The 26,491-nt window shown below is 49.4% G+C and overlaps 1 protein-coding gene across 1 annotated transcript in view; it reads left to right on the forward strand.

Annotated features, from left to right (window-relative positions):
• The window catches only part of MTR (5-methyltetrahydrofolate-homocysteine methyltransferase), a 1,642,758-nt gene that overhangs the window by 648,030 nt on the left and 968,237 nt on the right, over positions 1-26,491 (forward strand). Inside the window, exon 14 of the mRNA XM_082249226.1 lies at positions 16,416-16,556. Coding sequence (XP_082105352.1) covers positions 16,416-16,556 — 141 coding nt within the window. The remainder of the gene's footprint in view (positions 1-16,415; positions 16,557-26,491) is intronic.

Here is a 26,491-nt window from a genome sequence, read left to right on the forward strand (position 1 = left end):
TGCCTATTGGAAGGGAGCGTATCACTTTAGAGATTTCTGCAGTTGAAAAAGGAGAGGAGAGGGATTCTACCTGGGTGTCAGTGAGTGAGGGGAGGGACAATCTGTCTAGAAAAGCTTTAATAGCGTCAGGGTTAGGTTGGACAGTGGATGGGTCCTTTGCCAAATTATAAAGTGAACCATAAAAATTTGCAAATTCATTCGCAATGTCCTTTGGGTGGGAGAGTTTGGCGTTTGTCAGGTGGTGTGTTAGGTGGGAGATACGGGCCGAAGCCCGCCTCTGTTTGATCCTAGACGCTAGGAATTTACCCGCTCTGTTGGCATGGGCGTAGTAGCGAATATTTAGTGTCTTAAGGTGGCGTTCATAGCGCTCTAATAAATGGGACTTAAGGGCTTCTCTCTTTTGGGACAGGGCCGTGGCCATAGGAAGGGTGGGATTACTCTTGTGGGCAGTTTCCAGTGTACTGATGTCAGTAAGAAGAGCATTCAGTTTTTGGTTATAAGCCTTGCGGGTTCTGGCTGTCTGCTGGATACATATTCCCCGTATAAACGCCTTGTGCGCCCCCCAAAGTGTCCATGGGTCAGAGACTGAGGAGGCGTTAAATTGAAAAAAATTCTTCCAGGCGCTCCACAATCACCTTCCCCGTGGTTGAGTCCTGGAGCACTCTGGCATCACAGCGCCATATGGACGTCCATTCCCTGGGCCCGCTCTCCTCCATCACCATCTCTACAGCCGCATGGTCAGACCAGGTTATATTTCTGATGGATGAGGAGATCTTGCCCAGTAGAGGGAGGTCAGTCAGAAGCAGATCAATACGGGAATAAGAGCGATGTTTGGAGGAGTAGTGGGAGTAATCTCTCTCCAATCCATGCTGACACCTCCAGACATCGTAGAGCTGTTCCTTGTGGAGTAAGGACTGCAGAGAAGGATGTCGACCCCGGGCGGGCACAGAGGTGTCAAGCTCTGGGTCGACAACCACATTAAAATCCCCAAACAGTACTAAATTACCATAAATGTCCACTGAGATCCTCTGGAGCAACCTGTGAACAAAACGAAGTTGGTGACAGTTTGGAGCATAGACTGCTACCAAGGTCAGCGGCATGCCATTGAAGTCTCCCTTGAGGATCAGGAAACGACCATCTGGATCACAGGTCACTTCCTTTAGAGAGAAGGCCACTGTGTTTCTGATCGCTATTAAAACACCACGTTTTTTCTCGGGTGCGCTGGAGAAAAAGAGGTTGGGAAAGCTCTTATGTGAAAATTTTGGTTGTTGGGAAGCTTTGAAATGAGTCTCCTGAATGGACGCAATGTCCGCTTGACTGTTGCACAGTTCGGTCCATAAGGAATACCGCTTTGCTGGGTGGTTCAAACCATTCACGTTTAGTGAGAAAAATGTTATCGTCATGGTGGGTCCGCAAGGAGAGATTGAAAACACTGGTCGGTAGCAACAAGCAACTGGGGGTCCCAAGCGGGGTCAGAGTTAATGGACCGTTTTATGCCATAAAAGAACAGTCTGGATATCCTCAGGTCAGAACAGGGGGAAACAGGGAAAGGAAGTGCAACATGTGCGCTGGGCACTAAACAAAGCACAAAGAACATAAAAAAAAGTCCAAAGGCAAGCATCTCTTGCAACAAAGAATGGAGGGCCATGTGTGAAAAAAACACATCCTAGGCCTGGGACCATGGTGTGGACTGTGAAGAGGCACACTCACCGCTATTCGGCCTCTGTCTGGAGTTAGAGCGTTTTCGCGATGCGGTTTGCCATTCTCCCAAAACAGGTGCAAGTGGGGTTGTGAAGGAGTTAGCAGGTGTAGATGCAGCATCCGGGACAATCCCCCATCGCCACAGTAGCGCCATCCCTTCTAGAGTAGAAATAGTGACGGTGGAGCCATTATGAGTGATACACAGGAGTGCTGGGTGCTTCCACTTATGCAGTATTTGATGGTTTCTGAGAGCCTTCGTGACAGTGGCCAGATTTCTCCGCTTTTGCAGGGTGTGTCTGGATAAGTCCGGGAGTATCTGAACCTGGGGGAACTCCCCCGGCATAGTGTGGAGCTGCCTCGCTGCCAGAAGGATACGGTCCTTAGCCTGGAAAAAATGTACCCGTAGAAGCACATCACGGGGGAGATCTTGGGCAATGAATCCTGGCTTTGGGATCCTGTGGATCCTATCGATGGTGAGGTCGAAGGCAGATAGGGATGGCACTAGAGCTGCAAAGAGATCTTTCGCTACTTTCTCCAGGTGTTGGGATTGGACAGATTCCGGTATCCCCCTGAGCTTCAGGTTATTCCGTTGCGACCTATTTTCAAGGTCTGCGACTTTATCCTTAAGCCAGGCTAGTTCTTCAGCATGATTGTTGTGGGCTGCGACTAAAGTGTTTAGGGATAGAGTACATTTCTCCATGGACGTCTCCACGACATCCACCCTTTCCCCAAGCTGTCGGACCTCCTGTCTAGTTTGCGTTAGGCCTTGTACCATATCAGCGTGCAGGGAGGACCACAAAGAGTGCATCATATCTTTCATGAGTGTGGCTGATATGGGGTGGTCTCCCACAGGGAAGGCTGCAAAAGGATCTGCGACAGGTGGGGCCTGCGCTCGTGAGGGATCAGGAGCTGCCATACAATCCATCTGTGCATGCGGGATAGGAGAGGGGGGGATGGCCCCCTTCGCGGTTTCTGTTTTGCCGGGCTCCGCGCGGAGGGTGATGGGGGAGTGGAGGAGCCTGAGGAGTTCCCGCTGTCGGGGTTTGCCACTTGCCTGATCAAGGTTGAAGAGCCTCCCTTGCCGTCTGCAGCGTTGCTGCTGACCGGCGCCATTTTGGTGGAGTCCGGCCGCATTGGAGATAAGGAATCCGTCCATTCTAGTAAGCTGCTGACTCCCTTTTTTCCCCTTAGCCATCTGGGGGTATAGTGGGAGACTGTGGAGGGTATTCAGCGGTGTCTGTGCCTCTTAAAAGTACCGTTGTGGGCTGATATCCCGGGTGGCCGAGCGGAGCTCTGGAATCAAGCGTCCATCCGCCGCGCCATACGCCACGCCCCCCCCCCCCCCCCCATATAGCTTTCTTTTGAACAGGCTTTTCAAGCCCTTAGCATTGAGCGATACAATTTTAATCGTCATGGGAATATATTATTGCAGTGGAAACGCATAACAAATTACTAGAATACAGTGGCCAAATTATACTATGCAGCCTTTCAGAGAAATAATAGCCCACAGAATAGAATGTTCCTTTGCATAGCAGTCCGCACCACCGCGTGAGGTGAGATTTAGGCAGTACAAGAGACTTCCTCGCCAAGTTAGGATGGTAAACAACAAAGTCAAATAACAGTCTAAAAATAAAAGAAACCGTTCCAGGAAATCCCTATATAACCACGAGTATAATACTACATATTCCTGTGGGGGCTCTCACAGGTACAGGCCTGAGAAAATAAAAAGGCTGTAGGAAAAAGTGAAGAAAAAAAAAAAAAAAACATTGGATCGTCACCAAGAACATATTCATGAGTAAAACCCTGCATTCTGGTTTCCCGTTCCCACTATATACTGTGGTTTTAGAGGAGATCGAGGGATGAGAAGAGAGTGTCCACTGCTGGGATGTTAAAGAGCAGAAATGCCCTCAAGTGTTTCTCAGCTTAAAGGCACCTTGTTTTTCCGGGACTTGAACTTTTGCAGTGAGAAAATGCCATTCCTTTAAGTACTTCATGCCAGATTCCAGGGAGTTAATTGGGATAGCTTTACCTTGATAGGAGACAATCAATTTGGATGGTGTACCCCACCAGTAGATAACACTGGTTTCTCAGTGCTTTTGTAATAGTAAGCAGATTTTTTTTCTATGTTTAATGGCAGCTTGGGAGAGATTTGCAAATAAAGAAATACCTGCAAATTTGCTAGGAAGCTGTTGATTTTTCCTCATAGCCTGCATCGCCTCCTCTTTGGCGTGGTAAACATGCATCCTAGCCAGCACATCTCTTGGTACTGTGTCGGGTAGGAAAGTAGGTTTTGGGATTCTATGTGCTCTGTCTATAATCAATTCCCAGTCGTTTGTATTTGGCAGCAGAAAATGCAAAAGGTGCTGCATAAATTCCTTCAGATATTTTGCAGGACCAGTTTCAGGGATATCGCAGAACTTTATGTTGTTCCTGTGGGGCCTGTCCTTCATATCAGCAAGTTTAGCCTTTATTTTCTGTATGTCAGCTTGCTGGATTTTGCGAACATCAACTAAACTATTATAGGCCAAGACATCCTCCATCTTGTTTTCAATATGAGACACTCTTTGCTGTAACTCATGTATAGTAGCATTCACAGGGGCCAATCATTTTATCATGTCCACATGTTGTGAATCCCTCAATGAAATCAGCATGTCCAAGTCTGCAACACACTGGCTGTGATGATGATGGGAAATGCTCCAAAGCAGGTTGCAGGCTTTAGCAGGGCTCCTAATAGTAGGGCTGTCTGGGGGAGAGTCAGGTGCGCTGTGGGGTGCATCCTGGTATTTGGCAGTACATACCGAAGGGCTGGAGCTGTTTTCTGACAATGAATCCCCGTGTAACAAATCCTACAGGCTCACCTGAGTCAGAGGACTGCTGGCCGGAGGTAGGAGTGGAGCCCAGTGGCAAAGACCGCAGGCAGTTAGTAGGTGCTGGATACCGGATGGACACTGCATAATACTCTGATGAGGGCACGGGTTCACCTGAGGTGCAGGAACTAATGCTAGCTGGTTTTCACTAGAGCCCCAGATGGTGGGGATAGACTGCGCTGCAAGCTAACACCAGGACGCGGTCCTCAGGATCACCCAGCCAGGCAGAGTGCAGGTTCGGTCCGAAGTCGGAGGAGCAGACAAGGGATAACCAGAGAGAAGTCAGACGAGCCAAAGGTCAGGGCGGGCAGCAGTAAGCGTGGTCAGACAATCCGGATCGGCAACAGAGGTAGCAGTTCAGTAGGTAGGGACAAAGCAGAAGAGTAGTCGGTAGTCAATTCCTGGTCAGCATTGGATTTGTGGTAGTAGATAAGAGCAGCAGGTGAGGAGTGGCTTGATCAAGGCTCAGGAGCTCAATAATCCGCAAACTGGAGTGCAAGGGGCTAGACTTATATAGGGAAGTACCAGGTGTGGGGAATCAAGGGTGATGAGCAAGGCTTGGCAAGACTAAGGTTGAAATAATAGGCTTCAGGGAGGAATGTTCAGAGAGGAATGTTCAGAGAGGACGGTAGCCTAGTAAGCAGGGCTACCGCCTGGGATGTGGCTGGTCACAGGTTCGAATCCCGACAGTACTCCCCCCCCCCCTTCCAAGGTGACCTCCTTGTCTCCCACATGAAAACCTGGGGTGGGTCTGCGGCGTCTGTCTGCTCCCTGTTTAAAGCGCCTCTGGGCGAGCTGGAGGTTGTTTATAATGTTCTTTTGTGCCTCCTGTAGGGTTGTTAGGCGTTCGGCCACTGCTGGGAGGGTGGAGGCGACGGGTAGGTGGGGAATGAATACCAGGTGCGAGCCTGTGTTAGCAAAGAAGGGGCTGTGCTTGGTTGAGCTGTGCTCCACATTGTTGTAGGCGAACTCGGCCGTGGAGAGATGGTCAAGCCAGTCATTCTGCAGGTGGGAGCTAAAACAGCGTAGGTACTGCTCTAGGGTCTGATTAGTTCTCTCCGTCTGCCCGTTTGACTGAGGGTGGAAGGCGGAGGACAGGTTCACTTTAACCCCGTGCGCCAGGCAAAAGTTCTTCCAGAACTTAGAGGCAAATTATATGCCTCGGTCGGAGACCACATCGTCCGGGATCCCATGCAGCCTGAAGACCTCTCTGAGAATAAGATCGGCCGTCTGTTTGGCGGTGGGTAGGCCTTTGTAGGGGATGAAATGGGCCATCTTGGTGAGGCGGTCGACTACGACCAGGATGGTGTTCATCCCTTTTGAAGGAGGAAGGTCTACCACAAAGTCTATGGAGATTGAGCCCCAGGGGCGGGAGGGAATCGGAAGAGGTTGTAACAGACCCACGGGAGAGGAACGAGGAGTCTTATTGCGGGCACAGACCGCGCACGAGGAGATGTACCTCTTGATGTCCTCCTTGTATGTTGGCCACCAGAAGGAGCGGGAGAGAAGCTCCTGGGTCTTTCTTGTGCCTAGATGGCCGGCCAGCTTGGAGTCATGGTTGAGTCTGAGTACTTCGAGCCGTGCAATTTCTGGTACATATAACTGTAGGTCCTGATGAAACCAATGACCGTTCTTAAACGTAAGGCTGACATTCCTTGTGGGATGGGCAAGGAAGGGGTCATTTCCGTATCCTTCTTTGATTGTGCCCAGGAGTTCTTTAGAGTAGGTGACCCCTACAGCCCTTCTCTCGGGTAGGATGTTGTTTTGGCCCTTGTTACTCTGCGAGGGCTCGGAAAACATTCTGGAGAGGGCGTCAGCCTTACCATTCTTTCATCCGGGGCGATGGGTGATGAGAAAGTTAAAGCGGGAAAAGAATAGGCTCCATCTGGCCTGTCTGGCTGAGAGTCTCTTAGCGCTGCGGATGAACTTGAGGTTCTTGTGGTCAGTTAGTACGATTATGGGGTTGGTGGCTCCCTCCAGCAGGTGTCTCCACTCAGAGAAGGCATCCTTGATCGCCAGTAGTTCCTTGTTCCCGATGTCATAATTCTTCTCGGAGGGGGACATCTGGCGGGAGAAATATGCGCACGGGTGTAATAGCATCTTCTCCCCTGTCCGTTGTGACAGAACAGCCCCCACCGCGGAGTCGGATGCATCCACTTCAACTGTAAATGGCAGCTCGGGTTTTGGGTGGATTAGGATTGGAGCAGAAGTGAAGAGGAGTTTCAACTTGGTGAAGGCCTCCTGTGCCTCTGGTGTCCAGGAGAAAGGGAATGATTTCTTGGCGAGTTGGGTAATTGGTGCTATGATCTTGTAGAAGTTCCGGATAAACTTCCGATAGAAGTTGGCGAAGCCAATGAATCTTTGTATCTCCTTCTCGTTTTTTGGAATGGGCCAGTTCATCACGGCTTGGACCTTCCCTGGGTCCATACTTAGGCCCTCTGGGGAGATGATGTATCCGAGGAACTGAGTGGTGGTTCGCTCAAACTCACATTTCTCTAGCTTGATATAGAGAGAGTTCTTTCGGAGTCTCTGCAGTACCCTGCGGACGTGTTCGCGGTGCTTCTCGAAGTCTTCGGAGAAGAGCAAAATGTCGTCCAGGTAAACGACTACGAACAGATCGAGCATGTCCCTGAGGATGTCGTTAATGAAGTGCTGGAAGGTGGCAGGAGCATTGCAGAGTCCGAAAGGCATGACTAGGTACTCGAAGTGACCATAACGTGTCCGAAAGGCGGTCTTCCATTCATCCCCAGGGCGGATTCGGACGAGGTTGTAGGCCCCTCGAAGGTCAATTTTGGTGAAAATCTTCGCTGCCCGGAGTCTCTCGGAGTTCTGAAATCAGTGGGAGTGGATACCGGTTCTTTACGGTAATGCCGTTAAGCTTCCTGTAGTCAATGCAGGGACGCAGGGAGGAGTCTTTTCTCTACAAAGAAAAAGGGGGCTCCCGCAGGGGAGGTAGAGGGGCGGATGAACCCCTTCCTTAGGTCCTCGTCCAGGTACTCTTTCAAGGCCTTGAGTTCAGGCTCCGAGAGGCGGTAGATACTGCCAAAGGGTATTTCAGCCCCAGGCAACAGTTCTATAGGTCGGTGTGTTGGCAGCTTGTCTGCGTTTTTCTTGTCGCAGACGTCCTGGAACTCGCGGTATTGAGGGGGTAGCAGATGCTTGACAGAAAGTTCAGAGATGGTGGTGTCTTCGGGTGGAAGGACAGGTTTGTGGGAGCAATTTAGCGAGCAGAACTCGGATGGGAATCGTATGCAGCGGGTTTCCCAGTCCACCGAGGGGTTGTGGGTGGCCAACCATGGGATGCCCAAGATCACCGGGAACTTCGGGGAGGCGATCAGTGAGAAGTGGATCTTCTCGTGGTGATCGGGTTCTATAAAGAGTTGTAGTTCAATGGTCTCGTGAGTCGCCGGCCCCGAGGAGAGTGGGGATCCGTCGACGGTTTCCAGGTCAACAGGGGCTGCCTTGATTGTCATTGGAATGTTCTTTTCACGGGCGAAGGTTCGGTCCATGAAGTTGCCTCCCGCCCCGGAGTCTAACATCGCAGAACAGGGGAGTTGTCGCCCCTCGATGTCGATGAGGATGGGGATGATGAAGTGGGATCCATGAGCCGCCGTGTTATTTTCAGGGGCTGCTGGCGGGGTTGGAGTCTGTGATTTGCTCCTTTAGCTCCGTGACGGCAATAGTTCTTCGAATCTTTCTGGGACATTTGATGGCAAAATGACCCGGCTCTCTACAGTAGAGGCAGAGGTTTTCGGCCAGCCGTCTCTCCTTCTCAGCTGTGGATAGAGACCTCCGTAGTGCGTCGACCTGCATAGGTTCAGGTGCTGACTGGGGGTCGCGCTGGGCGGTAGAGGAGAAGGAGTAAGTGGGCCTGTGGTCCAAGGACCAGAATCTTTCCCTCTTCCTCTCGGAGAGTCTTTGATCTATCCGGATGCATACTTGAATAAAGTCATCCAGATCGTCCGGGGCTTCAACTCTGGCGAGTTCGTCTTTTATTGCTTTGGACAGACCTCACCGTAATTGGCTCCTCTGTGCTGCTGGGTTCCAGGTGGTGTCCGTGACCCAACGGCGACATTCAGCGGTATATTCGGCGACAGAGCGTCTCCCTTGTCGCAGACTATGAAGTCGCGCCTCGGCCGTAGCACAGCGGTTGGGGTCATTGAAGACTAGGCTCATGGCGGTGATGAAGTTGGTTAGGTTGTCCAGGAGCTGATTGTTAGACTCCACATATGGCGACGCCCATGCTAATGCTTCATCCATCAAGAGATTGATCATAAATAGCACCTTCTTTTTATCGGTGGTGAAGGGGGCCGGGTTCATCTGAAAATAGATGCGGCATTGGTTCAGAAATCCCCGATACTGGCGTCTGTCACCGCCAAATTTTGATGGGAGTGGCATGCGGGTGTCTGCGGCCCGCGGCGGAAGTCTAGGAGTTGCCTCTGTAGTTCAATAATCTCCTTCTGTTGGCTTTTAACTACTTCTTGGAGCTGGGCAAATTTCTCCTGATTCATAGTACCAAATTCTTGAAGTTCAGTGACCTGTCTACACAGAGTGGTCATTGCGGACTCCATAGTTGTGGCTGATTATTCTCTAACAAATTCTACAGGCTCACCTGAGTCAGAGGACTGCTGGCCGGAGGTAGGAGTGGAGCCCAATGGCAAAGACCGCAGGCTAGTTAGTAGGTGCTTGATACCGAATGGACACTGCGTAGTACTCTGATGAGGGCACGGGTTCACCTGAGGTGCAGAAACTAAGTACTAGCTGGTTTTCACTAGAGCCCCAGATGGTGGGGACAGACTGCGCTGCAAGCTAACACCAGGACGCGGTCCTCAGGATCACCCAGCCAGGCAGAGTGCAGGTTCGGTCCGAAGTCGGAGGAGCAGACAAGGGATAACCAGAGAGAAGTTAGACGAGCCAAAGGTCGGGGCGGGCAGCAGTAAGCGTGGTCAGACAATCCGGATCGGCAACAGAGGTAGCAGTTCAGTAGGTAGGGACAAAGCAGAAGAGTAGTCGGTAGTCAATTCCTGGTCAGCGTTGGATTTGTGGTAGTAGATAAGAGCAGCAGGTGAGGAGTACCTTGATCAAGGCTCAGGAGCTCAATAATCAGCAAACTGGAGTGCAAGGGGCTAGACTTGTATAGGGAAGTACCGGGTGTGGGGAATCAAGGGTGATGAGCAAGGCTTGGCACGACTAAGGTTGAAATAATAGGCTTCAGGGAGGAATGTTCAGAGAGGAATGTTCAGAGAGGACGGTAGCCTAGTAAGCAGGGCTACCGCCTGGGATGTGGCTGGTCACAGGTTCGAATCCCGACACTCCGCTGTCCTCCATGCACATGCTCCGCTCTGCGCCATCTTTAGTCCCCTTCACTTCGGCCGGAGTGAAGAAATTGGTCAGTTTTTTGTGGAGCAGATCGTTGGGAATGCCTTTTAGGCATTCTGGTATGGTAAGGTGCTCGTATGGGTCCTCCAGGAGCCGTTGTTCCCCGCTCTCCGTCGCCAAATATGCCGCTAAGCAGGAATGAGAACCAGAGCTCAGCTAGTGTGCATCCGTCCTCCGCACTGGCCGGCCACGCCCCCACAATTATAGAGCAATGCTTTGTCAGTGGGCAAATGTACAAAATCAGCAGGGGATCAAATACTTTTTCCCTCACTGTAACACCTTTACTGCTTACAGACTTATATACACTTATTGGAGAACCACAACTAGATCTCTTCATGTAATCTAATAGCACAACACATACACAACTCTAGGTCTGTAGAAAAATTGTATTTCTCTTACGTCCTCCGACAGTCGCCGCCCCTCATATAGTCTTCACCAATGGGTATTGACTTCCTCTCTACAGGAGTAGCTAGGCATAAGACTTGTTAAAAACAAAAGCATTTAACATAGACACAACCATGGGGGCTGTCCCACTGGTTAATAACCCCCTGCAGTACCCATCCCAACTCAGTTTGCCTTCTGCCTAGCGTTAGGAGTAGATAGGATTCCCTGTGCTGGGGCTACAGTCTCAGCCTTCTAATCTTTCTTATGATTTTTTTTTTTTTTTGCAAGGATGTCAGTTTTTTTCTTTGCTTTACTAGCTGTTTATTTTGTCAGCTTTAGTTTTAGTCGGATCTTCGGATGAAGATGGATTTTGCGGAGCTGGGAATCGGACTGGCCGCCTTGGCTCTCCAGGGCAGAGGGTCAGATGGATCTCCAGCCCGCCATCGAGCGTTCAGCCATGTGTTCGCCCTGGCACTAAGAACGACCCATCCCTGTTCGCAGCAGGGATGCAGCCTGTGAGGTGGCTACCTCACTGGACACATCTGTGGTTCAGTGTTGCAGTGTCCAGCGTTTGGCTGACTGCATTCCCTGTCATCTGAGGACAGAGGCTTTCCGTTTCATAGAGGCACCCCACGCCATCCGGTACAGGTAAGTACTTTCTGTGTGGGGCCTCTGTCTGGGGTGGCAGTCCTGTGTTGCTGTGTGTTCCCCCATGTCTGTGCGTTTGTGGGGCTTCCTGATGCGATCCCTGCAGGGGTCTTTTTATTGCACTGCTGGCACTGTGTGGGTTTGGGGGCCCCTCTCCTGTGTCACTTCAGTGTTTTGGAGGTGCAGACTATGCATGCGGCGGCCCCAGCGGGTAAAAACCGTGCGGTCCGCCATTTTAGGTGTGGGCAGCATGTCTGGCTTCACTGTGGGCTTGTTGACAGCTTGCTATGTAATGGTTTTGGCGCCATCCGGCACCATCTTGTGTGTGGCAGAACGATCGTTCCGATCACATGTTGGCGGCCATCTTGCCGAAGCCTCCCATTACTTCCTATGGGCAGCCATTTTCCCTTAGCCTTGCAGCATATAGTTCAGCCTCTGGTGACCTCACTTCCTTTTCCTCTGGAGAAGCGATCGGTGTGGCAACACTCTGTGGGGCTCTGCAGACTGTCTCTTCCATATTTCTCTGTTTTATCCCTTCTGGCTCAGTTTTGTCCCTTTTGGGGGGTCTGCGTACACAGTGTATCTTGCGGTGGGCTACGCAGTCCGCAGCGCTCTTAAAGGGCCAGTAATTTTTTTCTGTAATGGGATCTCAGGACAGCAAATTCCCCCCAGCCTTGGTGGGTGACCCCAGTTCTGCTGAACCCCCCGTTATACCTAATTTGGCAGCTGTGGTGGCAACTTTAGTGTCCAAAATGGAGGTGCTGATGGCTGAACAAGCTGCTAGAAAAAGGCCTAGAATATCTTTCTCCTCTGATTCAGATGGTGATGTGGCTGCTGTGGCTGGCGTGCCCTTTTCAGGGTCTTGCTCTTCCCTGGACCCGCTGGGGTCTGAGGGGGAGGCGGAGGTGGAAAGGGTAGATGATTCCCCCCCGGGGTCGCCTGAAGAACGCACAGCTATGGATGCGTTGATTTCTTCTGTAAAAGAAACACTACATTTGGAGGATGAGCCCAATCCTCCGGGCATTGTGTCCTCCTTTGGTACACATAGGACCCGCAACTCTGCACATGTTTTTCCCTGCCCCGCTGAGTTTCATCACACAGTGAATGAACAATGGCGCGGTTTAAAACACCCCTTCACGGTGCCTAAACTGTTTCAACTGCTCTACCCCTTTGCGCCTTCTACAGATTTGCGCTGGTGTGTGGCCCCCCAGGTGGATCACACTGTGGCCGTGTTGAACAAGGCTACTTTGGTTCCCACTGAGGATACCCCGGTTTTCCGGGATCCTACGGACAGGAGGTTGGAGTCTCTTGCCCGCAATGCCTACATGGTGGTGGGTTCCATGCTCAAACCTATTTTCGCTTCTGTCATGGTGGCTCAGGCGGTGGCAGATTGGACTAATGTGCTTAGACACACGCGCGCGTCTGATTCTGCCCCACCTGCTACGCTGGACATGGTGGACCAAATTCATCAAGGGGTCATGTATTTGTGCGATGCGGCCTTGAATGAGCCCCCTTTGGCTGCACGCCTGTCTAGTGTCGCGGTACTTAACCGTCAACTGATCTGGCTGAAGAGCTGGTCGGCTGACCAGACGTCACAGAAAACGGTGGCTGATTTTCCCTATGCAGGGTCTCGCCTTTTTGGCGAGCCTTTAGATACTTTGGTGAAAGGAGTCACTGGGGGCAAAAGCACTCTGCTGCCCCAAAATCCGAAGAACAAGCCTTTTCGCGGCAAGCGTGGTCCCGCCTTTAGACCCAATCAGGGGTCCTTTCGTACCTTCAAGCCACAAAACAAGGGCAAACCTTTCAAGGACCAAGGTGGCCAGAAAACTCCCTGGGCGGGCAAGCAAAAGTCCAGCCATGCCGGTGCAGCGGCTCAATCCTCCTCTGCCTGAAGGGACGCCCTCACCCGTTTCAGGGGTGGGGGGACATTTGTGCGGTTTCCTCCAACCTTGGCTGCTCCGGATTCCGGACAGGTGGGTTCAGGAAATCATTCGATCAGGATACAAGATCAAATTCCTTTCACGGGCGGCGGGCAGATTCTTTCCCTCAAATCTTCGTTTGACCACAGGGCACCTACAGGACCTCCTTGCCCAGGGAGTGATTGTCCCGGTGCCTCATCGGGACAGGTTTCAGGGGTTTTACTCGAATATGTTCACTGTGCCCAGAAAGGAGGGCAAGGTGCGTCCGATCCTGGACTTGAAAGCTCTGAACCGCTTCGTCCGCGTTCAAAAGTTCCGTATGGAATCCCTCCGCTCGGTGGTAGCCTCCCTGAGTCCAGGGGAATTCCTGGCCTCTATCGACCTAAAGGATGCGTACCTGCATATCCCCATTTTCGAGGGTCATCAGAGGTACCTCCGGTTTGCCATAGCGGAGGACCACTATCAGTTTGTAGTGTTACCTTTCGGTCTCGCTTCAGCTCCAAGGGTCTTTACCAAAGTGATGGCGCCTGTTCTGGGCCTGTTGAGGGCACAAGGCATTGCAGTCTTAGTATATCTGGACAATCTCCTGTTAAGATTGAGTGTCAGTCAGAGCCTGTTGCATGATCTGTCGACTACGGTACAGACACTCCAGGAGTTCGGTTAAACCATCAACGTTCAGAAGTCGACTTTGTCTCCTTCGGTTCATCTTCCCTATTTGGGAATGGTTCTGGACTCTGCTCAAGCGAAGGTATTTCTGCCGGAGGACATGCTCCGGACCCTTCAGAACGAGATCAGGTCCCTCAGGGACAACAAATCCTCGTCACTCAGGGCCTGTATGCGGTGCCTGGGGTTGATGGCGTCAGCCTTGGAGGCAATACCATTTGCTCAGTTTCACACACGGTCTCTCCAAGCGGAAATCCTGGCCAGGTGGGACAGACTACCTCAGTCCTTGGATCTGAGTGTCTCGTTGAGTCGCCAGACCAGAATGGATCTTCTGTGGTGACTTCAGTCCCCGGTTGTATCGGAAGGGAAATCCTTCCGTCCGTTGCTGTGGACAGTGATTACCACAGATGCCAGCCTGTCGGGCTGGGGTGGAGTCCTGGGCAACCTGTCTGCCCAGGGCACTTGGTCGGAGGAGGAGTCCTCCCTTCCAATCAACATCTTGGAATTGAGAGTGATCAAACTGTGTGTCTTCCAGTGGTCAGATCGACTTTGGGGCCGTCCTGTACGGGTACAGACAGACAATGCTACCACGGTGGCTTACATCAACCACCAAGGGGGCACCAGGAGGGCCCGGGAGGTGACCGACATTCTGTCTTGGGCCGAGGCTCATGTCCCGGCGATTTCAGCAGTTCACATTCCGGGTGTGGAGAATTGGCAGGCAGATTATCTGAGCCACCAGACCCTGGATTAGGGGGAATGGTCCATACACCCGGAGGTCTTCCAAATGCTGTGTGCGAAGTGGGGATCCCCCGACGTGGATCTGTTCGCGTCTCGGCTAAACCACAAGGTGGAAAGGTTGGTGGCAAGAACACGCGATCCTCTGGCGGACGCCTCTGATGCGCTGGTGGCCCCTTGGCATCAGTATCGTCTGATGTATGCCTTTCCTCCGATTCAGTTGTTATCCAGGTTCCTTCGCAGGTTGGCCTCGGGACCGAACTTGGTGATTCTGGTGGCACCGGACTGGCTACGCCGGTCCTGGTATACGGACATCGTTCACCTAGCAGTCGCGCCTCCTTGGCGGCTGCCAATGCGAGAAGATCTACTGTCTCAGGGACCGATCTTCCATCCTGCTTTACAGTCGTTGGCTTTAACGGCCTTGCTGTTGAAAGCCAGATCCTGAGAGACAGGGGTCTCTCCCCAGAGGTCATTCCTACCTTAATCAAGGCTAGAAAAGCCTTGTCTGGTAAATTTATTACCGTACCTGGAAAGCCTATTTTGCCTGGTGTGAGTCCAAGGGATTTTCTCCTCGCTCATACTCGGTGACGAGAGTGTTGGCTTTCCTCCAGTCTGGTGTGGACCAGCGCCTGGCGCTGGCCACGATAAAGGGCCAGGTATCTGCACTGGCTTTTCTTTTTCAACGCCCTGTGGTGTTTCATTCCTTAATTTGTACCTTCATTTAAGGTGTGCGACATTTGGCTCTTCCCCGGAGGGAGCCTTTACCTCCATCGGACTTGAACTTGGTTCTGTCCGTGTTACAGCGTTCTCCCTTTGAAAACATCCGGGAGATATCTTTGCCTCTGCTGTCTAAGAAGGTTGCCTTTTTAGTGGCGATCACTTCGGCTCGCAGGGTGTCAGAGTTGGCGGCGTTGTCTTGCCGCTCCCCTTACCTGGTGGTTCATAAAGATAAGATGGTCTTGCGACCTAACTCGTCATTTCTCCCTAAGGTGGTGTCTGACTTTCACCTTAATGAGGGCATTGTTTTGTCCTTCGCTCTGTGCGAAGCCTAAGCATCCTAAGGAGGTTGCCTTGCATTCCTTGGATGTTGTCAGGGCGATCAAAGTTTATCTGTCGTCCACTGAATCCTTTCAGAAATCGGATTCCCTCTTTGTCCTTCCTGAGAGACCTCAGAAGGGCATGGCTGCGTCTGCGTGACCATTGCCAAATGGATCAGACAGACGATTGTCCAGGCCTATGCTTTGAAGGAACGGGTTCCACCCTTCCCTGTTAAGGCACACTCTACCAGATCGATGAGTACGTCCTGGGCCTACCGGCATCAGGCTTTGGTGGCCCAGGTGTGCAAGGCTGCGACTTGGTTGTCAGTGCACACCTTTTCCAAATTCTATAAGCTTGATGTTCTGGCATCAGCTGATGGCTTCTTTGGCCGCAAAGTTATCTGTGCGGCAGTGCCATAGGGGACCCTTGTTTTTTTGTGGGTCCTTGGTTGTTGGGGTTGTTTATCCCCTGGGTTATTTGCTTTCCTGGGCTGTCTCCTGTTGAGCCTTTTCTGTTGCCCAGAACGTTCTCTTACTGTGCGTGTAAGGTTCCTTTCTCTAATATGGGTACTGCGTTGCCTTTTATACTGTTGCGTCTCCCACCCCCTCATGTCTACACTACTTTGGGACATCCCATTGGTGAAGACTATGAGGGGCGGTGACTGTTGGAGGACGTAAGAGAAAACCTAATTTTTGTAAAATCTTACCGTAAAATTCCTTTCTCTTAGTCCTCTGACAGTCGCCGCCCCGCCCCTCTTTTGGGATTTTTTTTATTGTACACTTACTGCTATGCTACCAAACTGAGTTGGGATGGCTACTGCAGGGGGGTATTGACCAGTGGGACAGCCCCCATGGGTGTGTCTATGTTGAATGCTTTTGTTTTTAACAAGTCTTATGCTTAGCTTCCCCTGTGGAGAGGAAGTCAATACCCATTGGTGAAGACTATATGAGGGGCGGCGACTGTCGGAGGACTCAGAGAAAGGAATTTTACGGTAAGATTTTACAAAAATTCCGTTATTTTGCTTATTCTTGCATTGAGTTATATCATTTTTATTTGTAGCTGACCTAATTATTTTTAACAGGAAGCTTTGTCAATTGCAAAAGCACAAGTTGAAATGGGAGCGCAAGTTTTGGACATTAACATGGATGATGGAATGCTGGATGGGCCCAAAGCCATGGCAAGGTTTTGTAACTTTATTGCATGCGAACCAGATATTGCTAAGGTAAGTCACTTTATCTCTGCAAATATTTTAATTTTTGACCACTAAATGGAAAATGTTACCTTTTGGATGTGTGGTAAAGTAAAACATTTTTCAGATCAGATTACACGTCTGCCTATAAAACATGATGTTTATTATTCAGTTATCTAATATATAAAGTGCAAGTGTCTCTGCGTCCAGTTCCTGTGTCCGTGGGATTGCGCTACTGCACATGTGCCCCACGGACAGCAGTTGGCACTTGGAGTGCAGAGACTTTGGGCGGCCGGTGTGGCTTCGGATAATTCCTCCCCTCGAAGAATTCATCTGATGGACTGCACATGCGCTGTAAATGACATCACTCCAGCTGACTGCTCCGATCAGCTGTGCTGGCGGTGACGACACTGACATGCGCATCTGACGGTAGATAGAGAGCGGTTGGGAGAAAATCTATTGTCAGATTCTGCCTCGCTCTCTGTTCTATCTATGGGGACGGATTGGATTACAGAGTATTCATTCTTATATAAGAAATGTTGACAATATTGTCTGATTAGAGAACACGAACACAGCTCTTATCAGGGCACACTAAAGGGGACTCTGACCACATTATTAAAGGGGACTCTGACCACATTATTAAAGGGGACTCTGACCACATTATTAAAGGGGACTCTGACCACATTATTAAAGGGGACTCTGACCACATTATCAAAGGGGGCTCTGAACACATTATTAAGGGGACTCTTATCACATTATTAAAGGGGGACTCTGACTACATTATTAAAGGGGACTCTGACCGCAATATTAAATGGGGACTCTGACTACAATATTAAAGGGGCCTCGGACCACATTATTGAAGGGTGACTCTTGACAGCATTATTAAGGGGGGCACTGACCACATTATTAAGGGGGACTCTGACCACATTATTAACCACTTAAGGGTGGTAAGGGAGGATTTGGCTGCTAAAAGACCAGGGTTTTTTTTTTGCGATTTTTTTCACTGCATGACTTTAACGGACAATTGCGCGGTCGTGCGACACTGTACCTAAACGAATTTGACGTCCTTTTTTTCCCACAAACAGAGCTTTCTTTTGGTGGTATTTGATCACCTGTGCAATTTTTTGATCATGCACTATAAACAAAAAAAGAGCGTAAATTTTGCAAAAATAACAATATTTTTTCACATTTTTTTATATGAAATTCCCCCAAAAAAATGTAAAAATCAAAATTTTTTAACATTTTCGGCCAATTTGTTTTATGCTACATATGTTTGGTAAAAAAAATCGCAAAACGCGTATTTAGATTGGTTTGCACAAAAGTTATCGCGTTTACTAACAAAGGGAAAGATTTTTGTCATTTTTGGTGTTTTTTTTTTAACGAGTAATGGCGGCGATCTGCGGTTTTTTTTGCGGTACTGCGACATTGCGGCGGACAGATCGGACCCTTGACTGATATTTTTTACACTTTTTGGGGTACCAGTGACATTACTGCAGTAATCAGTGCTATACATATGCACTGTTACTGCAAAAATGACACTGGCAGGGAAGGGGTTAACTGTATTGGAGAGGGAGGGGTTAAGTGTGTCCTAGGGGCGTGATTCTAACTGTATAGGGACATGGCTATTGGTGTAAAAACAAAGATCAACGGTCCTACATAGTAGAACCGTCTGATCTTCATTTTTACACCAGGGAGAATGACGGGCGGCTTGTTTACATAAGCCACTCCACCTTTCTCCCTTCACCGGAGCGATCGTAGTGTGACCGGCGGACATCGAGTCCGCCGGTCACACGCACTGACTTGTCAGTGAACGAGCCGCGGCGGGCGCGCGCCCGCCCACAATTGGCTCTCAAGTCAGTGACAGGCGAGTGACGTACCGATACGTCACTCTGCCTGGCCGGGGCTGACCGCCACAGTATATAGTCGTGCGGCGGTCGGCAACCGATTAAAGGGGACTCTGACCGCATTATTAAGGGGGGACTCTGACTGCATTAGTAAAGGGGGACTCTGACCAGGGGCACTTTAACTGGGGCTCATACTGGGGAACTCTGACCCGGACACATAAAGGGACACTGATGTAAGGAGGCACTCCGATGGGGACACTGATGTAAGGAGTCACTCCAATTGGGACACTGATGTAAGGAGGCACTCCGATTGGGACACTAGATTGGATTGCTAGATTGCTAGAGCAACAGGGACGCAGTGCACAGTGCGTGACAGGTCGGACAAGGAGGCTGATGAGGGAGAGACTTAAAGATATTAAAATTACATTGTATGATGAAACTTATACTTGGAATTGCATGAGGAAACTTATACTTGGCAAACCCTTTGACTGTAATTATTGTGGTGAAAAAAGCGAATAGAGCCATGATTAATGCTTAAAGGAAAAAAAAAACTGTTGCTGTCAGGAAAAGGATCCTTTAAACAGAGGGAAAAAAAAAAAAAAACCTTGTCACACACAGCAAAGCAAATCTGTGACTGTAGAAAAGCTGTTAAAGGGACATTGCCTGATTGAAATCTACCACTGTAAGTGCATTACTGTAAAAAAAAAAAAAAAACAGAACATAAGACACGCTATTAAAGGGGCATTTATAAGCAAACTGACTTTAGTAGCAAAGTACGCCTTACTGGAACAAGTCTGTTTTTACAAATGTTTGACCACATATGTTCTAGTGCCCGTTAATTTAACGGGCTTAATGTCTAGTACATTAATATTATCCAAAAGCTACTCTCAAACATTTATGAATGGCACAGCTGGTTTGTACAATGATTAGCTCTTTATTTCCAAAGTAGATTAAATATTATTATTATTCTACATGATAGTGTTTTAGTAGCTTTTAGAAACTTCTGTGAGCGTTAACTGTGTTTTTCTATAAACATAAAAAAAAAAAAAAAAAAAGCAATACTTAAAGCATAAAAACCGTTTGAATTTCCATAATACTCAGTAAAAGATCTTAAGGTTTACAAAAAAATGTATTATATGTTAAAAGAAAAGCAAATATTAAATGAAAAAATCCCCAAGAACCAGCAGGTCCACTGAATCTAGAATTACCAGAGGAAACTTAGGAAGTTTGGGTCAAAAAAGAAAAGATAATTTTTCAGTTTAGGAAAAGGGGAAGTGGAATGGAAAATAAAGCCGGAAGTAGGGGAGCATCCAGAGGGGAGAAAGATGGGGGAAGGAGAAGGGTATGGGCGGTGGGGTAGACCCCAATTGCTAGGGTTAACATAAAAATGCCCTTTAGTATGTAAACTGTGTATGGTTAAAAGTCAGGCGATTCTGAAATAGTTTCCTTATATGTAGGAGAAGATTTAAACTTGAAATCAGGGGACCCATATTTCCAAATGTTGTGACCATTAATCCCCTTTGAGATGCATGTTAATTCCCCTAGGAGGCAAATAATGTCCACTATACATATTGGATTCAAGCATAAGTTAATAACCCTAAAAGGTGGGAATGAGGGACCAATCGTGGGCAACTATATTTCTCTTACGCCCTCTGACAGTCGCCACCCACTCATACAGTCTTCACCAATGGGTATTGACCTTACATAGACACACCTACAGGAGGCTTTCCCACTGGTCCAATACCCCCGGCTAGCCTCATTCCCAATTCAGTTTGTCTTCTGCTTAGTAAGGTAAGATAGGCTTTCCCTGTGCTTGGGGCTACATGTCTCAGCCTTTCTTCTGTTTTATTACTTTTATTTTCTGCAAAAGTGTTTTCTTTGCACTACTAGCTTTTTATTTGTTCTGCGCTTAGTCGGATCTTCGGAAGACTACAGCATTTGCGGAGCTGGTAATCAGACTGGTCATCCTGGTACTCCAGGACAGAGGATCTTATGGAATCCTAGCCCGCCATCGAGTGTTTAGCGGGCTATGTGTGTGCCCTGGCCTAGCAAACAACCTGCCCCTGCCCTGTCCTCAGGGGCAAAAGCCTGCGAGGTGGCTACCTCGCTGGGATGCCTCAACATGCAGTTTTGACCGTGCAACACATCCTGTTTCAGCTGACGGCTCCCCCGCCATCTGGGGTAGGGGGTTCCCGCGAAATCGAGGCACCCACGCCATATGGATCGGTAAGTTACTTCCGTGTGGGGCCTCTGTTTGGGGATGACAGTCTGCTGTTTGTGCTCTCCCCTCATGTCTGTGTCCGGGGCTTGCATCCCTCCCGGTCCCTGCGGGGGCCTCTTGGCGCATGTATCACCGTGGGGAGGGGGGTGTCTGTGGGGGTCCCTGTATACTTTGTGTGTTTGGGGGTGCAGGCATGGCGATGTGTACCGCTGCGGTGCAAAAAACTGCGGATCCGCCATTTTGGGTATGGGCAGCTGCTCTGGCCTCACTGTGGGCACTTTCTCTAGCTCTCTATGCAGTGTTTTTGGCACCATTTTCCCTTGGACAGATTCCTGTTCAGCCTCTTGCAGGTGACATCACTTCCTTTACTGTATGCAGAGATCATTCCTAGCAGCGTGGACACACTTCTGGGGGTCCTTTTTGCTGGTTTTGGGGAATATTCTTCTGTTTTCAGTGCTTTGGGATTCCCTGGATGAGTTGGTTAAAGGGGGCACTGGGGGCAGAGGCACTCTGCTGCCCCAGAAACCCAGGGGTAAGTTTTTCAGCGGTAAGCGAGGCTCTTCCTTTAATCTAAAGCAGGGGTCTTTTCATGCCTTCAAGGCACAGGACAAGGGGAAACCCTTTCAGGGCCAGGGTGGTCAGAGGAAGCCCTGGGCGGGCAAGCTAAAATTCACCCACGCCGGCCCGGCGGGTCTTTCCGCCTCCACGTGAAGGGTCACCCTCACCCATTACAGGGGTGGGGGGACGTCTGCACGGTTTCCTAGACTCTTGGCTGCTTCGGGTTCCGGACAGGTGGGTTCAGGAAATCATCCGATCGGGATACACTATCAAATTCCTTTCGCGACCAGCGGTCAGATTCTTTCCCTCAAATTTCCATTTGACCCCAGATCGGTTGCACGGTCTTCATCGGGCAGTTCAGGATCTCCTCGCACAAGGGTTGGTCGTCCTGGTGCCTCATCGGGATAGGTTTTGGGGCTCTTACTTGTATCTGTTCACTGTGCCCAGGAAGGAGGGCAAGGTACGTCCATTTCTGGACTTGAAAGCGCTAAACCGCTTTGTGCAGGTTCATAAGTTCTGCATGGCATCCCTCCATTCGGTGGTGGCCTCCTTGAGTCCAGGAGATTTCCTGTCTTCCATCGACCTCAAGGATGCATATTTCCACATCCCCATATTCAAGGGTCATCAGGGGTTCCTCCTCTTTGCAATTGCGGAGGATCACTATCCGTTTGTGGCGTTACCTTTTGGTCTCCCTTCGGCTCCATGGGTGTTTACCAAAGTGCTGGCTCCTGTTCTGGCCCTGTTGCGGGCACAGGGGATTGTGGTCTTGGGATATCTGGACGATCTGTTAAGATCGAGTGCCAGCCCGAGTCTCACGCGATCTGTCAAGCAAATGATTTTCTGCTGAAGGACATGGTCCGGACTCTACAGGACGAGGTCAGGTCCCTCCGGACAAGGATTCCTCGTCACTCAGGGCCTGCATGTGGTCCCTGGGGTTGATGGTGTCAGCCTTCGAGGCAATACCGTTTGCACAGTTCCACACACAATCTCTTCAAGCGGTGATCTTGGCCAGGTGGGACAGGCATCCTCAACCCTTGGAAAGGAGGATATTTCTGAGCCGCCAAGTCAGAGAGGATCTTATCTGGTAGCTCTTGTCCCCGGCTCTGCCGGAGGAAAACTCCTTCCGCCCGTTGTTGTGGACTGTGATCACCACGGATGCCAGCCTGCCAGGCTGGGGTGACGTTCTGGGCACTCTGTCTGCCCAGGGCACTTGGTCGGAGGCGTAGTCCTCCCTGCCGATGAATATCTTGGAATTGCGAGCGATCAGATTATGCTTGCTCTGTTGGTCGACTCCTCTTCGGGGCCGCCATGTGCGGGTCCAGACGGACAACGCTACTGCGGTGGCTTACATCAATCATCAAGGAGGCACCAGGAGTGCCGGGCGGCCCAGGAAGTGACCAAGATTCTGTCTTGGGCCGAGACGCACATCCCACCGATTTCGGCAGTTCACATTCCGGGTGTAGAGAATTGGCAGGCCGATTATCTGAGCCGCCAGACCAGGGAGCATGGTCCCTACACCTGGAGGTTTTTCAGATGCTGTGCGCGAGATGGGGATCCCCAGATGTGGATCTGTTCGCCTCTCGGCTAACCAACAAGGTGGGAAGGTTTGTGGCACAAACACACAATCCTCTGGCAGTCACCTCGGATGCACTGGTGGTGCCTTGGAATCAGTATCACCTGATTTCTGCCTTTTCTCCGCTTCAGTTGTTCAGGTTCCTTCACAGGGTAGTCTCGGAACAGAAGTTGGTGATTCTGGTGGCCCCGGACTGGCCGCGCCGGTCTTGGTACGTGGCCATCGTCCAACTGGTCGTCAAGACTCCGTGGCGGCTCCCGTTACGAGACAATCTGCTGTCTCAGGGGCCTATCTTCCATCCTGCTTTACGGTCGCTGGCCTTAGCAGCGTGGCTTTTGAAAGCCTGGTCTTGAGAGATCGGGGTCTCTCGTCGGCGGTCATTCCTACCCTGCTCAAGGCTAGGAAGGCCTCTTCCGGGAAGATTTTTTTTTTTTAAGTAATTTTTTATTGGTTTTTCAAGAAAATACAAAACACATAGTAAGATATGGTAAACAATGTGTCATATACATTTGAACTCGTGGACATATTAGTATTGAAAAATATTGAGAGCATTCTTAAACATGACTAGCAATAACACGGCTATTTCAGCCATATATTTCGGATAATTCACAGAAAAAGCATAAAAGGAAGAGAAAACATAAAGAAGGATGCACAGCAAGATGGGATAGTCGCCCATCCATCTTACAATGCATTAAATTGGTTGCAGTCACCTCAGGACATGCGTGGTCCCCGCGAAGCACCCAAACGGGAACATTTCCACCCCACGGGGCCACCCAAGCCCAAGATTTGTGCCACAAGGGAAAAGGAAAGAGAAATAGGTTACACTCTAGAAGTTTGGTATACCTCCCATAACTGCCACCTGCTGTAAAATTGTTTGCAATTTTGAACAGAGCGTGAAATAATCTTTTCATATTCATATGACTCTCCTATGATCTCTAATACCTCCCGTCTTGAGGGCAGCACCTGACTTTTGCAGTTGCGAGCTATCGCCAATCTGGCTGCGTAGAGAATATGTTGGACTATCACCCTGCACGCAGGCAGGTACCAGTCCAACCCAATACCCAGTAAAGCTTGTTCCACTTTCAGGTTATTGAGAATACCTGTAATATCTGCCACCAATCTATGTACCAAGGTCCAGAAACCCCTGAGGGATAAACAAGACCACAACATGTGTACCAAGGTCCCGACTTGCCCACACCCTCTCCAGCACAGGTTAGAGCAGGAGCCACTATGTTTCGCTATGAGTCTTATACCACCGTAAGCGGATCTTTTGTGCCCCCTCCCTGAAGTTAGAGCATTTGGTGAGTGAATAGTTCAGCCTGAAGGCTTTCAACCGCTGGGCATCTGAAAAAGTCTGTTGCAGATCCTTTTCCCACTTTAATTGATGAGGTAATTTTAAAAATAGTGATCTGTCGTGTAGGGAATGATAGAAAATGCTGATCCCACGTTTGCCTATAGTGTCAGTGAAACAAAATGTATGCATTTGGCGAGGGAGATCAATAGACAACTCAGGTAACCTGTGTAAAATATGTTTTACTCTGTTGTATGTCAGAAATTCCGGGAACCGCTGGCATAAGTCAGAAAATGGGATTAAGGTAGATTGAGTATATAGGTCAGGGACATGATGTAATCTGTATTTCCCCCAGTGTGCAGTATGTAAGTCCGGGGACAATGCTCTCAACGTGGACAGTGCTATTGGCATCTGAGCCTGATACCCATGTCTGGACTTGTGTGCCCAAAAAAGATTTCATGCTTTGAGTGTATCCGAGATAGTGGGGTGGCTAATCGTCTTTGTTTTATTAGTAAAGGGGAGCGCCATGACCAGGTCTGTCAATGAGGGCTGTGGTACACAATAATGCTCCAGGGAGCACCATAAAGGCGCTTGCCCACAGGAGAACCAATGCTTAGACTGTACCAATATAGCCGCCGTGTGATAGTCTTTACCATCTGGGACTCCCATGCCTCCTACCAGAAATTGCCTGGTGAGGGTCTTGTGTGGTGTTCTAGGTGGCTTGTTTGACCAAAGAAATTTACTGACTAATGCCTGTAAAGATTTGTAGAAATGTTTTGGAATTTGAATAGGTAGTGCCCGGAAAATGTACAGTATTTTGGGTAAGATTAACATTTTGAAGGCCACATTTTTACCTGACCAGGAAAGGTAGAACTTCTGCAGTCTCAGAATGTCTTGAGTCGTGGAGGCAAGTAGAGGAAGAAAATTAGCCTTAAATAAGGACGCTGTGGAGTCAGTTAGTTTAATACCCAAATAGTCCATGGATTCCTCCTGCCATTGGTAATGTACCAAGCTCCGAATTCTAGCTCGAAGCTTAGGGCCTACTGTCACTCCAAGGAAATTAGACTTAAGCTCATTCACCTTGTAGTAGGAAACAGATTGGAATTCCTCCAGTATGTGTTGTATATGTATCATTGAAGTCTCTTGGTTTGTACAAGTCAATAAATATGATGTCCTCTGTAAAGAGTGAAATGACATGAGAGGTCCCTCCCACAGAAATGCCCGTGACCCCAGGATGTGATCTAACCCTCTCAGCGAGGGGTTCCATGAGCATGGCAAAGATAAGTTGTGATAGCGGCACCCTTGGCGTGTGCCATTAGTTAAGCCAAAACATTCAGAAAAAAGGCCCTTGGTGAAGACCCTCGCTGAGGGGGAGGTGTACAAGGCCATAATAGCCTGGGTTATTGCTCCCCTAAAACCAAACCTTTCTAAAACCTGCCGCATGTAGCCACAGTGTATCCGGTCAAAGGCCTTTTCGACATCCAATGACAGGAGCACTGTGGGGACCCTATGAGTGGATACATGATGGATGAGGCCAAGCAATCGTCTAGTTGCGTTTTGTGGCCTGACGCCCCAAAACAAAGCCCACATGGTCAGGCTTAATCAGACCAGGAAGGCACCCTGAAATGCGATCAGCCAAAATTCTAGTGTAGACCTTTAGGTCCACATTTAGAAGTGATATAGGCCTGAAATTTTGTGGCTTATTGGGTTCTTTAAAATAAGTTAGCCGCGCTCAGAGGAGATACAACGTTCCAAACCGATCCCCCAGTGAAGATAAAAGCAAACTCGTGCTGTCACTATATCCACCACCAGGAAGGTATAAACATGCAGCCTCTTACCAGATGGTCTAAAGAAAACAGTGTTCAATCAGGGTAAACCAAAAGAAGCAGGCATTTGTCGCAGACCAACAGGCAAATCCAACCAGGTAGCATAGATACCAATCATATAAAAGTTTTTGTCCAGGGGAATGGACCCAACATATAGAGTAGTTCCTCATAATAAAATTGAAATGACAATATCATTGCGCAGACATCCTTAAAAGGGCTTGATTAAACATATAATGGAACTCTGCACACAGAGTACTCACATTACATCCAAAGATAAAAAGGCATATAATGAACAGTGTGTGTCTGTTTCTCATCCAAAAATATGGCCGACCTCCAACAGCATACCAGCATCATGTAGTTTGGCTCCTCCCAACATGTTTCGTCACACTTGACATCAGGGGGCATGGCCACATAATACCAATCAAATGTTTTATATAGGGGCTATGCCGGAAGTGAGTGGAGGTCGGAGGTCATGAGATCACCAATAATAAAAAAGTGATATATGGGAAATATAAAAACTTTAATGCTCACCATAGTGTATAAAAAAAAAAATAATACGAGGTGGCACTCGGGCAAGTGCGGAGCCAGAAATAGCCGCTCTGTCCTTGAATCATAACCGGAAGTGACATTCCGCTGTACCGGAACTCGTCACTGC

This window comes from Pelophylax lessonae (assembly GCF_965119305.1).
Source record: "Pelophylax lessonae genome assembly, chromosome: 3".
Lineage (NCBI taxonomy): Eukaryota > Metazoa > Chordata > Amphibia > Anura > Ranidae > Pelophylax > Pelophylax lessonae.